The 14,953-nt window shown below is 37.8% G+C and overlaps 1 protein-coding gene across 1 annotated transcript; it reads right to left on the bottom strand.

Moving 5' to 3' along the window:
• Nucleotides 1-1,514: 1,514 nt before the first annotated feature.
• LOC141620292 (uncharacterized) lies at nt 1,515-7,257 on the bottom strand. The gene is made up of 2 exons (XM_074437205.1): nt 6,757-7,257; nt 1,515-1,556 (listed from the first exon to the last, which is right to left on the bottom strand). Exons 1-2 carry the CDS (start codon nt 7,255-7,257, stop codon nt 1,515-1,517), a joined length of 543 nt encoding a protein of 180 aa, XP_074293306.1.
• Between the last annotated feature and the right edge of the window lie 7,696 nt (nt 7,258-14,953).

Consider the following 14,953-nt stretch of genomic DNA (forward strand, 5'->3'; position numbering starts at 1 on the left):
GTTCACTTCGGAAAACAAGTGAGTAAGCGACGAACATTTTCGTTGCAAATATGATAGTTTTGCTTTAAGTTCCGGCTTTTCGTCGCAAATACTTTGCTACGGAATTTTGCGACAAAATGGCGACGGATTGCTTGTTTGACTTATTTAAAATAGTCAATATTTGCTACGGATATTGCAGGATCGGCATAAAAACCAACTTATTTGCAGCTCCTCAAAATGTCAAACTAATTTAATTTAATAAAAACACCTGAAAATAAAGACAGAGCTATGCCCATCCCAAATGGGCCATGACCTGCGGGTTCTAGAAGAATAGTTAGGAAACAAGTAGTTAAAAAGCAATTCGTATGTGCTTCACATAGTGGTAAATTTTACGAAGTAGTGTGTAACGCAAGAGTGTAGTACTCGTTGGGGATACGTGTCCAAACCTAGAAGAGTTCATTGAGTGGTTTCTGTATAATAAATTTTTTTACTATTTTGTCGTCTCATTTTAAATAAACTATTGTTTAACCATCTTGTAGGAGGTTTACTTATTTCTAAATTTTTCCTTCACATAAACTATTGTTAAAATACTTTATAAAATACGGGTTTTTGAAGAAAACAATGTACTCGTATAATTAATTAAGTATTTAATTGTGTGTTTAATATAATAATCTAAAACCAAAACTCAGTCGTTATAATCATTTATTTATCTTAATAAAATACGTCTCGAAAATAATACTCGTATAAAATATTGTCAAATAATTGGGAAGTAGGGAGTAACAAATATCAACAATGTTAATAATGGTGCGAGGTCTATGATAAATGAGTGTAGTTTTCGACGAAATAGATCAAGTCGGCTTCGATCATAATTTTGTCTTAACTTCGTCCTTGCCTGCAAACAACGAAAGGTATCCACAACAACATATAGCCACAATCGACAACGACACACAACAACTGCATTGAATAAAGAGATTTCGTATATATCTCAAATTTAAAGTCTACATGAGTTTCAATATACAACTTAAAAGTTCAATTAAACACACAAACTTAGTAGTTTAGCTAAATAGTTCAATTAAAAACATAACTTGATCAAGTACATGGTTTTAAGGGTACAAACTTAGTAGTATAGCTAAATAGCTCAATTAAAAACATAACTTGATCAAGTACATGGTTTTAAGGGATGCAAGGGGTAGATGCATTGTCTCCACTGTCACCATTAAGTTTTTTTAACTTTGATTTTGACATCCATGGTTATAATTTGGGGTAAAATTCATCCTAAATTGCTGGCTCAGGTACTCGTCCATCACCAAAAGCTTTTGAGAATGCTCTGTGGCCACTTGTTTACGCTGATCATTCTCGACTACCACCCTACTAACCAGGCCTAAGGTATTAGTCCGCAAGCCGCTACTAGTCGAGAATCAAAGTCGTTCGAATTAAGTGTTTTACTGCTAATCTAATAATGCCATATAACCTCCCCTTCCTATCATATCCCCTAAAAGCTTCAAGTACATTTCATTATCATTAATTTTCTTCACTCATTGACTTGGAAGCTCAGATTTCTTCAAGCCGATTTTCTCCTACAACGGAAGCAAATAAGTTATTAATAGAATTATGATTTCATCCTAATTGAAATAACAACTTAACGTAATATAAAGTGTGAAAATCTAAAATAAATAAACAATTAAGAACTTATAAAAATGCGGAAGCTTTTTTTGTTAGCTAATCGCGCGCGTTTGCTATATTTATTTGTCTTCTTCAGCATTTCAATGACGGTAAAATATCAACCTCTAGCTCGACTTGCAAGAAATTACTTGTTAGAAAATATTTTTTTTGTGTGGAAATGTTAGAATTGTATTAATCATGTAAAGTCAAGCACCAACACAACCAGTTGACATACTACCTAACACTTACTACAACATAGCCATACGAAAAATAAAACACTAGATTACATCAACTTATGCTAGATACATTATTCCAAATCTCGTTGCTTCAACTGCCCATCAAACACAACATGTAATCGCAATTTGATTTTACTCCTGACTTCTTCAAGCAATTTTTGAGGTCTTATTATGTAGCTATTGATTCTGTAGATATTACGTGCCATCCAGATATGATAATACAGTCCCACAATGACAACACTCTGTTGCATTCTGATCAGTAATGACTGCCTTCTATTTTTCAATATCATCACCCCACTTTGCAGACTTTTTACTTCAACTTCTATCCAATCATTAAGTTATTTGCAACATGTCTTAGTATAAATACATTCTTCAAACAGATGCCTATGAGATACGGGTTGACTGCCTATAATACCTGGATATTGTGGGACCTGTACAAGAACCTCGAGGTGCATGAGAGGGCCATCGGACTTGATGAGAGACTACTTGGGAGTAAAGTATAACAACACACTAGACCAAGTAGGACCTAGACTAGACCTAGTGAGACTGCAGTAGACCGAGTAGAGCGTTCAGTTGATCGAGTGGCTGGCACTCGACCGAGTACGTCGAGTAATCGATCGAGTGAGTGGCACTCAGCCGAGTGAACTCGGCACTCGACCGAGTGCAGCTGAATAGTATGCGATAAAGTCTATTTCGGGATCTTATCCTAAATCATTTTATCCTTCTTCCTTATCACTCCAAATTCTCCCTCTTCTCTCTAAAATCCTCTTAAACACCTTCCTATGGGATTCAGCTTGGATTAGAAGATTGCTCACCTTACCCTCCCTTCCTTCCACCTTATAAGTTGAGATCTATCTTTTTTCAATTAGTATGAACCCTAACTTTTTGAGTTTTTTTTTGTTATGGGTAATTAATTAGTAATTATTATGTGTAATATGGGTAATAATAAGGGGTTTTATTGTATAATAGTGTAGGATGTATTGTGATAGTATTGTGTGACTTGTATAGGATGTGACGGTTTCATGAGATGGAATCGTGTCGGATTCGAGTAGCTTATGGAGATGGCTAAAAGGTAGGTTTGTCCTACTCGGTTTTGATAATGTGTATACTTGCTAATGTGTCTTTTGTCATTTTTTTACTTAGCATGAGTAATATTGCATCAAATGAGAGTATTTGAGGATGGTTGTGAATCTCATGTAGTGTCGGAAATGCATTATAACATGATATTGAGTTATGGCAACTCTATGAGTCGAGATAATGGAGGATTTGATGTTCATAGAATATTTGGGAACGTGTCTTATGATGATTCATGTACTTGGCATGAAATATTGCTTATTACCTATTGTGGTTATTGTGTATGTCGGAGGTTGGTGCTGATACTTGGTTGTTGAGGAGATGTACTTGGGTCGCCTCTTGGATCTTCCCACTCCAAGAGGGATGTGCACATTATTGACTTGAGTATGGAGGGACGCGTGTGGTTGAGGCACGACGTCTAGCAGGGGATCCGGTTAGCTTCCGGGCCTGGTAACACGGGTGTGTCCCAGATACCTTATTACGGACCGAGGTCCGGCTGTTTGGTGGGCGGTGCTGCGGTGCCGTCACCGGGTCGTGGGTACGTCTGGGTATGTCCCGGTACCGGTTTGGTGATTCCATAATCGTATCTGGTGTATGTTATTGCCATGTTGCATATTTACATATCGTCTAATGTCTTATATCTTTATTTATCGAAACTGATGTATTTTGGTTGTATGTAATTGTCACCTATTTTCGGTGTGGCCCGTGTTGGTACATATGATCATATTTTCGATCATATGGGGAGCAGTTTGAGTACATATTTTGCTTGTTGACGCGATCGGGGTTCGGGCCGTGCTTTGGACTTGGAGTCGAGTTGCATAGTTGGATGACATAGATTGTAGTCGAGTTGTATATGGTATAATTTACATTTGTTATTCATTTGTTAGTCATGTAATTCACTAAACTTGTCATTTATATATAATGTTTCTTAATTATAATTCTGATTTCACTGCCTCGGGAAACCGAGACGGTAACATCCTCCGATTACCTTGGCGGGGTAAGAAAGGGGTGTTACAAAGTGGTATCAGAGCGACAATTTTGGAACCTAAACCAATGAACTAAAATTAACCTAAAAGAGTCTAATAAAATGAACATGACATGAGTACAATAGGAGGTCGGCTTTGGATGGGTAGGCATCCTCATCTCAAAACTAGATCCTATTGTCTCGATTGGTCACTATGTGGGTAGTTACAAGTACGGGTGGACGATATGAGACATGTTATGCGATTACATGTGTGTTATGATTGTTGATAGACTTTTTACATGTTATAATCTTTTATGTGATGTATGATGAGATGTGGAAGTTGGATGAGTGAATTTAGGTATGTTTAATGTTTTGAAAGTGGTTAATACGTGTTGGTATGAGGTACAATAATCCCGCTCTTTGACTTTTATATTGTATGCATGCTTTAGATTTACTAGTGTTATCATTAGAATACGATTAGTGATGATTGTTGATAGAGCAGTCGCGAGTATGAAGGTACTGTGCCAAAGGCGGTAAGTAGGATGACGTATGAGATAACTCGGGAGGAGTCACTGATAGTCGGTGTGTAACACCCTCAAACACCGGGAAGCCTTTACTAGGACTTCCCAACACTTGGGAACGTTACATGTCTTGGTTGCCCAAGGAAATGGGAACAATACAAGGTAAATGTAACACATTCATTGCATAAATAAGTTTATAGGTAAAGCGGTATAGTTAAGTGTCATAATTAAGCTGTACAAACCAAAGTGTTGCCTTAAGGCCCAATACAAATTCACAACCAAAGTATTCAAAGTCTTAAACTAACATAAATAAAAAGTGAGACTCGCTAGGTGAAACGCGCCCCCAAGCCTTCATGCATCATAACAACTAAGCACACTTGTCAAACACCTGCTCCCCACATGACCGGAAATATCATGTAGTTCACCACAGTTTTGGAAAACATAAAAGGTCAGTTTCAACATTACAATTGATTACATCAAAGCCCAAATAGAAAATCATCACTCAACAATCCACTATATAATCCATCATATGTCAAGGCTTGCCTACACGACTCTATCAGTCACTCCGCCATCCACACACTCGATGATGGCATCGCAACACCGTCATCACCCCGCTGGATCGCAACTCGAGGTAACCACATCGCAACACGGAATACTCAGTTCTCATTGCAACACGAACCCATTAACCCGGACCATTAATGTGCACATCCTCCTTGGGGGTAGGTACCTCCAAGGAGCGATCTCAAGGCGCAAGGTCGATGTCCCACAACATCTCCTTGCTAAGTCAACACCACTCCATCACCTTCAACTTCACCAAATTCAACAACACATAACCACCATAATTATCCTCACAATTATAATGAACAATTAAGTAACCTCAATCATACCTTAATTATGATTAGCACCAATAATTGTAACATCCATCAAAACACATGCAAGCAACTATAAGATTGAAACAGAGAAGGAAAATTCTACCTCTAGCAAAGTCTCCACAAAAGCAAGCAAGAACAAGCAAGGAAATCAAAACTCCTCCTCTATGAAGTCTCCACCTACAGTTTGTGGGGGTATAATCTATTATAACATGTACTAATATAATAGGGTTATTTCATAACAATAATCCATCCTATTGGTGGTCTTCAATAATCACTCCATCCTATCAATAATCCCAATTAAATCTAACCTAAGCACCATACCTACTAATAACGAACCAACTGATATGTTTTTAAGTTTATGTTGGAATATTTGATAGTTTTTGGACAACCTAGCTGGTATATGTGATGTTTATGTGTAATATTTTCAAGTGATGAATCAAGTACTTAGTTTATTTAATACACATAAACATAAAAAAATATCAGTTGGTTCGTTATTAGAAAGTATGGTGCTTAGGTTGGATTTAATTGAGATTATTGATAGGATGGAGTGATTATTGCATACCACCAATAGGATGGATTATTGTTATGAAATAACCCAATATAATAAATTATAGTTGGATTAATTACTACTATCATTAAATGATATTAAGTAGCATTAATTACCCATAAACCTACCCAATTACCAAAACTCCGAAAATGTAAGGTTTGGGTGTCTTAAATGAAGGTATGGGAAAGACAAAAGTAAAAGCATGAGGTTACTCACCAAGTAATGAGGAACAAGAATATGTAAATACTTTTCTAAGATTCCTCTAAACAAAGTGTAGATCTAAGATTTGAGGATGAAGGATTGTAGAGAGAAGTGGGAGAGGTTTAGAGAGATGTTTTTAGGGTTTAGAAATGAAGGAAATACCGTTCATAGGTCTTATATATCAAGCCTAACACGGAATTATAGGCCCGCGTAGAAAAACTGGGCTGAACCCGGTTCACTCGTTCGAGTGGCCAGGGCACTCGATCGAGTGGATCGCACTCGGTCGAGTGTACACCTCACTCGACCAAGTGTGATTACCTCAGTCTCGGATTGATCAGCTCACTTGGTCAGCCTACTCGATCGAGCTGTAGGGCACTCGATCGAGTGTTCCCTCACGCTTGGTCGAGTGTATCACTTAGAAGGGAGGGGTATTACAATCTTCCCTCCTTAAAAAGAACTTCGTCCCCGAAGTTCACACTCATTCATCGTACTTCTCCTCTCGCCCAACTCTCCACAACGAAACTTACCCCTAAGGGTTTTCCCCCGACATATGGTACTCAAACGACAAAGATGGCAACTAGTGACCTAATCCCCAACCATAAGAGGAAATGAAAGACTCACTAGGCCAAAAGACTCTTAATTGCATGCGATGCTCAACCCTCCTAAAAAGAAGGTTACGACCTCGTTACCGGACTCATACCTGTTCAAAGAGATTAGGATAGCTTTCTTTTATGCTTTCCTCGGTCTCCCATATTGCTTCCTCCACCTTGTGATTTGACCAAAGGACCTTCACTAGCACGATTTCTCTGTTCCTTGTCTTTCTTATTTTACAATCAAGTATTTCCTTAGGAGTCTCGACATATGATAACGCATCATCCAACTCAATATGCTCCACCTCTAGTACATGAGTCGGGTCGCTCACGTACTTCTGTAGTTGTTTTACATGGAAAACATTGTGCACCCTCTCAAGTATCAGTGGTAGAGCCAACCGATACGCCACCTCTCCCAGTCTATCCAAGATTTCGTAGGGACCTATGTACTTTTGGCGTAGCTTGCCCTTCTTGCCAATTCTTATAACTCCCATAATAGGTGATACTTTTAACAACACTTTTTCACCCACCTCAAAGGAAATGTCTCGGTGATGTAGATCCGCATAGCTCTTTTGTCGGTCTTGTACGGCTCTCATCCTTTGTCGGATCATGTTAACTTATTCAATGGTGTCTTGGATCATTTGTGGTCCTAGTACTACCACCTCAGCACCGTCATCCCAACACACGGGACTCCTACACTTCCTTTCATATAGAGCTGCAAAAGGTGACATGCCGATGCTTGCGTGGTAACTATTGTTATATGAAAACTTGATTAATCTAGCTTCTCTTCCCAAGTGCCTCCAAAGCCCATAACGCAAGCTCTCAACATGTCTTCTAGAGTTTGTATTGTCCTTTCCGTTTGTCCATTGGTGTAACAACCCCTTCTTACCCGACCATGGTAATTGGGAGGTGTTACCATCTCGGTTTCCCGAGGCGGTGAAACCGAAGTTGCAATTAAGAAACTATTAATATAATAAATAAAGTGTTTAGTGGATTACATAACCATAAAAGAATAAGTATAATAATACAACTCGTGACCACTACACTATTCTAGCCAACTATGCTCGACTCGGATGTCATCAAGGCTCGTCCCGTCTCCCACGTGCTACCAAAGCTAACCTGTACAAAACCTGCTCCCCATATGATCGGAAATATCATATGGATCGACATAGGCCACCCCGGAAATAGGTGACAATTACACAGACACACAACACGTCTGTTTCAATAAATTAATATAACACGGCATGATAAGTAAATATGCAACATGGCAAATATATGAATGAGACACGAATATACTATCATCACGCCGGTACCAGGACACGCCCAGACGTACCCATAACCACCGGTGCCAGGGACACGCCCATGACACCATAACTCACCGCATAGGTACCGGGGCACGCCCAGATGTACCGGGTCCAGAATCCAACCGGATCCCCTGCCAGACGTCGTGTCTCAACCACACGAGTCCCTCCGTACTTAAGCCATTAATGTGCACATTCCTCTTGGAGTGGGAAGCTTCAAGAGGCTACTCAAGCGTAAGAGGGTTTCCCAACCGTCTTACGTCTTCTCAACAACCAAGTACTACCATCAAAGACCTTCGACATATGAAACCATGACCACATGTGACAAATGAAGAACAACACAAGCTTATGACTAATTTATGAAGTTAATCCCAACATGTTATAAATCACCATCCCTCAAATACCAACATGATACACCAACCGACTCACAAATTGATAGGATTGTTGCAACCTAATCAAAGATAAATTTTCCTAGACACAAATGAATGTAGTAATAGGGGTCGAACACAAGGAGACGGGAGTTGCTATATAAGTTGTGATGGGGTGAATTCTATCTAGGTCCGTTATCAAATGATTATATGATTGGGTTTGTAAACAATAACAATAAAGGAAGAGTCTAGGGAGGTCGGGTCACACATGCAAATTATGTGAATGCTCAAATTCAATATAGGAGTTAATAATATCGTTAAATGTTTAGGCTTAAAGACAACCACCTCTCGGCCTTATTGTCAACCATAGATCGGGTCCTAGAGAACTCTCGTTATGACTAGATCGTTCTACTAACACATGTTTAGTCTAATTCAATTTTGTGCCTCTCAATTTATAAAAGTGAATTAACAAATTTAATCTAAGATAGTGATGATTTATCAAAGACTAACAATACAAAGCAAAGATGTAAAAGAAACAATGAAACGATATTATAACATCCTAATTCAACAATTGCAAGAACTATTTTTGCATGATTTCTCTTATTCCCTAGACAATTTTAACTACTCTTGCATAATATAAATTAGACTCATGACAAATGATAAAATGATCATAATTAGTAAATGGAAATGGCAAAGGAATAAGAAGTCGTACAAGAAATGAGATTACCTTTATAATGGAAATAGAACTTGAGTATAGAAGAAAAAATACTTGAAATGGAAATTGCAAATGAACTTGAAATGTTTAAAGGAAATTACAATAAAGAAATGCTTTAAGGGAAATCTAATCTAGCTACCTAAACTAAGAACTGAAATGAGAGTATAAAAGTGGTGTAGAAGGTGTGTAAGAAGTGTCGGATCAACCCCCTTACATAGGAATAAGGGGGTGTAACGTAAACAATTCAAGGAAATGCAGCCCCGATCGGGGACACCCCACCCCGATCGGGGTCGTGGTGATTTCGGTTAATTCTCTTCAATTCTTGCTTTAAGGGGTAATGTTATCCAATTTTATGTGTTAATGCTCCTAAATTCTCCGGTTGAATGCTTCAAATGGGATCCTAACCTTAGCATTCTCCACATGAACTTGGACTTCTCTTTTGAGCTTTATTTTGTATGATCATTTTGCATATCAGCCCAAGCTTCATACTTCTTACTCGGGCTTGGAAATTACCATAATACCCTTCTTAGGTCGTGCTTAGTCTTTTTAGCCTCGTGAACTCATGTGCTTGCTACTTTGACGGGAAAAAGCTACTAAAAGCTTAACTTCCTACAAAACACAATGAAAACATGCAAACACAACTAGAACACGGAATTAGCTCACAAACACTAACATTAGTGCAAATGACATGTAAAATAGAGCTAATATAAGGGGTTAAAATGTATATAAAATAGACTTATCAAATTCCCCCAAGCTAAATCCTTGCTTGTCCTCATGCAAGCACACAATACAATGTATGATAAGGACAAGGGTACGAGTAAAAATCATCCCTTCCAAATTCAATTCCCGTCAAGTAACTTTAGAGCACAATGAATCAAATCCCGAAACAACATGGGCATAGGGAAAATGCAACAACATGGATGAGATTTACATGACGGCGTAGCACAAAGACTTCACATGAACTTTTCGGCCCTTGCATGATCTTTTTGACTTTAGACTCTCACGATTCAATTGTTACTCATTTATATGTGAAAGGATTGTTGTGTAAGTAGCACTCACCTATCCTCGACTCATGAGAGTGTGTCCGCAATCTAATATGGTAGTCATTTCAAATCACAAGTAAAAAAACAATCAAAATGCAAGCATGTAAAAGAAGCCAATTTTGTAATGGGTAAGAAAGGGGAACATATGAATTATGGTTATGTGGAGCTAAGTAAGCTAGCAACAACCAAATGAAAGGATGCTCAATCCCAAAACTAAACCCAATATTTCAATGCAAACCATAAGAAAATTCTCCAAAAGATGATAATAGAACATGAGAATTTTTCTTAATTCCACTTCTTCTTCTTTTTCTTAATACAATTCATGCTTCTTTTTTCTTCTTTTTCATTCTTTTTTTTCACATTTTTTCTTTCTTTCTTTCTTTCATCATTTTTTTCTTTTCTTTTTTCACAACTCCTTTTCCACCTCTTTTTTCATTAACCAATTCCAAAAAATAGCAAATCCGGCATAACCAAGCTCACAAAGACAAAAAATTAAACATATCCCAAATGAGCACCCTAACACCAATGATATAGCAACTAGCTTAACAAGGTAGGCAAGTATAATGTAGCTAGATAAGATGTAAACATGTGTAAGGAGGGGCTAGAAATGGGCAACAAGGTGTATGTGAATGGCTTCAAATGCAAGCATATAATGAAAGTAATGCTCATAAAATATGAAATAAAAACCATACTTGTGCTTTATTGATATAAGACACACCATAAGGAGACCTACACTCACCTAAGTGAGACCGGAAATAGATGAACCGGTCCAAGGAGGCTCTACCTTACCATCTTGTGGCTTGCCAAAAGTCAAGATCAAGCCTATTTGGTTCAAATTTCATCTTCCACCTACTATGTCAAGACATCCCCATGAATGCAATTATCCATCAATAAAGCTTGATTCATTAGCTTTAAAAAGCTACAATATGGGAAATGCAAGGAGGAATGACATTATGCATAAGACAAAAGGGTGGACACAACAAACACTTTTTATGAATTTTTTTCAATTTTTCAATTTTTTTGGATTTTTAAAATATATGAAAGCAATTAAATAACAAGACACACTAAATCCCTCCTCAAAGCTTGAACAACACATCGTCCTCAATGTGTAAAATAAAGAAGAACACCCAACAAGGGGAGATGAGATGACACATGCGAAAATAAAGGAAGAAAAGATAGCGTCCTAAAGTGTAGAAGCCTCTCCCAAGCTAGCTTGAAAACGGAGTAGTCCAATTCAAGTAGCAAAGTACCTGCAAATGACAAGCTGCTATAAACTAAAGCAAGCTAAATGTCTTATTGTCCTAACTATTACATCAAAACCAAATGGAAATTCCAATGTCCCAAAAACTATAAATTATCTTAAAAAGCGTAAATAAAATAAAATTTCCGAAATGAATATCCATAGCCCTCTAAAAAGCATGTCAACACCCTTAGAAGTTGATCATATTCCTGCGCATGAGCAATACACAAGCATATGTAAGCAATTGATAAGATATAAGCATGAAAGACCAAAGGCAAAAAAGGATAAATTTTATCAAAATGCCCATGAGAGATTTCAAATAGAACCACTGAAGTACTTCACTCGTCAGCAAGATATGGAGCATCATGCTTAAGACCATAAAATAAACCGTTAGTGAAAATATTATAATCATGAATGGTCTCAAATTGGTAGTATGAAAACTCTAAGTGGTAGGACTCATCAAAAATGGGGGATTCATCCCACTTACCCTCTAAATTAGCATCACTAAGTCCTCCATCAACTTCGAATGGGTCAATTACATCCCATGTGAAAGGAGTTTCAAAGGTTTCAAATGACTCGGGTAAAACCTTATCCTTTTCATGATAATCGGCCCCAACATCATCCATGGCACGTGTGTCAACTACCTCCTCCACGAAATGGTTAATTGGAATGACAATAGGGGGAATTTCAAACAAGAAAGTCGGTCTATCGTCATCGTCATCCAATAATTCAAAATTGTTATAGGGAAAAGACTCACATTGGGAGGTTGGGAGAGCATAAGCTCACATTGGTTGGCTTCCTTTTGAGAAAGTTGTTCCAAACGAGCATGAAGCACTTTGAGCTCCTCTTGGATATGTAATACATTGTATTGGCGTGCTACCTCCCATAATTGACTTTGGCTAGCCATGAAATCTAATAAATTTCAAAGTTCCGGTCCTATCATGTAGTAGACACCCCCATTACTCAAGTTTAGAGCCATTTCTCGGGTCTCAAAATCCATGCTATTAAGCACGAAATGACCCAAGTAATCCCCATCAAGAACATATCCAAGGGAGATGAGACCATCACAAAAATAGTAGAACCGAGCAAGATAGTCATGAAAAGGCTCATCTTTGAGTCGTGGGCCGAATCCGTCATTCATTATGAAAGGCCAAACTTTATTACCTATAAAATAGGCACTAAAAATATAAAGAAACCGTGAGAATATCCCAAGGAACAAGTGTTCCCCGAGACAAAATAAAATAAGATAAAAATTCAACAACTAATTAGCAAACAAAACTGTGCTCCCCGGCAATGGCGCCAAAATTTGATAGGATTGTATAGATACCTCTTTTCTGCACCTCCCGCAAACCACCCGGTATGACTGGGCCGCATGTTTGGTATACGAAACGATTTGTGACAGTTCGTAAGTTTATCGCCAAGTGGTCGCTCAAACACTTGTGTCTACCTCTTAATTGTCATCTACGTGCCAATACGGTCGCTTTGACAGTAATTAGAGTACATTTGGAGTCCGGGTCAAAAAACCGTCTTCATTTTCTAAAACCGAGTCAGAATGTTTTGGAATGTTCCGTATATTTCTATTCCATATTTTCCAATCTTTTAATCTTTGGTAAAATATCTCCCTTAATATTCACACAAAATATTAAGGAAACGAGATTAATCCGTTATTCCATAATAGAAACGCGGAAATCTTTCTTCCGCAGGAGGAAACCACCGAGGAAAGGACGCAGCAGGTGCTGCGCCTCTTCCAAGGGACGCAGCAACTGTTGCGCCTCTTCCTCAGTCCTTTTCTGCGTATTTTCCGTACCTTTTCGAGATTCACATCCAAAATTTCTCCGAAAACCCTATTTCCTCCGTGTGATTAGTATAAATAGAGACCTTCGGTCTCACATATTTCTCACGCGAGTGTCCGCCCTTCTCTTCTCCCATTGCATTCTAGACCACGTTCTTACTATTTGGCGTCTACGTGCTTGAACTTTCGACCACGTAAGCTCGGATCCTTCTGAGTACCAGCCTTGTTTTGCAAGACCGACCAATTTGACCAACTCCACATCAATCAGCCTTAATCAATCTTATTCGTTTTCCTCCTAGAGGGCACTTTCGTCGTACATTCGAGTCGAACATCACTAAACGTTAACTTAGTTCATCTCGTTTCGTCAAACATGTAAGTCTGAGGGTGTAAATCCTTCTTTTTATTATTGTTATTTATTTTTGTAATTACAATTGTAAGATTTACGTCGAAAATATGCTTAAAACCGATTTGTAAAACCTTATTTCAAACCCCTTTTTACGGATAATCAGGAGACAAACGTCGAGAAAGGACGCAGCAACTGCTGCGCCTCTCCGAAGGGACGCAGTACCTACTGCGCCTCTTCGTGAGGCTGCCGTAGTTCCTGCTTCCTTTCTTCTTCCTTCGTCTTTTAATAATTCGATTGTTTTGCTTTTACTTTCAATTGTTCATTGTTTCGTTAACATAACAATTTGAATACGATAATTTTGACCTGTAAATTATTAATAATTTATATTTAATTAATTATTAAAATTCCCGTCTTAAATCCCTTATAATCCATATTTGCGGGTTTTCGTCATTAAAATCAATTCGGGTTTTAGAGATTCGATTTACCCATATTGAATCTCTGGAATTCATCTTTGATAAATTTTTATATGTTATTCATCCGTCACCATCATTAATTCGTCATTAATTATCTGTTTAATATAATTAATTTGTTTAGTTTGTTAATTTGTAATTAATAATCCTTTAATCTTGTAAATATTCGTTTTAACTAGTTTCATCCATGTTTCATCGTTTTTATGACCTCATTCACATGTAAATAAAATGTTAATCACTTTCATCCGAGTCAATTATTCATAATCAATCATTAAATTCACCAATTAACACTAACGATTTGCGGTTCCGGCTTCACAACCAGAACTCAACCCAGGAACAGATGCAGTGACTGCTGCGCCTCTTCCAAGGGACGCAGCTCTGCTGCGCCTGTTCCCGGTAGATTTCTGTCCCAGAACTCCCGTTTCTGCTTTGACCTAGTTATTAGTTTACGTATTAATTAACTATTATTCGTATTATCACCCCTAATTTCTGTTCGTTAATTTATTTATTCTTTCTTTTCTAAAACATCCATTTTAAATGTATTTTCGACATGAATCATTTAATCCGATGTAATTATTGTAATTTTCCTTTATCGTATTTTTATTGTATTTCTTTTATTGTATTATGCCTTCACATGTAATCAACCTAAATTCCTACCTCGACATCATTGTATACTAATTTACGTGTTAACCGACTTAGTATTAATTCTCACATGCTAGGATTAAAACGTTGGATGTTGCATTGCATGCATATAATCGACAACATATCAAGCATAAATAACTTCCCTAATCATTAGTAGAGTCCGCTATCGAGGCGGGCGGGATTAGGTGTTCGATCAAAAGAGCTTCCTAATACGTACCCTCACCCCTTACTCCAGATCTCTGTGAACATCCGTGTTCATTGACATCCACGAGAGTCATTCTAGACATAGAATGCTAAGGGTAACGAGTGCTTAGTGCTCATATCATTACTTTGTGTCTTGACATGACACGAGGTATTCGAACGGTTTCCAATTTTCCACAATAAATTGGT

This window comes from Silene latifolia, chromosome X (assembly GCF_048544455.1).
Source record: "Silene latifolia isolate original U9 population chromosome X, ASM4854445v1, whole genome shotgun sequence".
Taxonomy (NCBI): Eukaryota; Viridiplantae; Streptophyta; class Magnoliopsida; order Caryophyllales; family Caryophyllaceae; genus Silene; species Silene latifolia.

What these genes read in the sequence shown, in the direction of transcription:
- LOC141620292 (XM_074437205.1), bottom strand. Translation starts at nt 7,257, where the DNA reads ATGATCCGACAAAGGATGAGAGCCGTACAAGACCGACAAAAGAGCTAT. An exon ending in ATCCTAATCTCTTTGAACAG is followed by an intron (nt 1,557 to 6,756) that starts GTATGAGTCCGG and finishes CTTCCGTTGTAG; the next exon opens with GAGAAAATCGGCTTGAAGAA.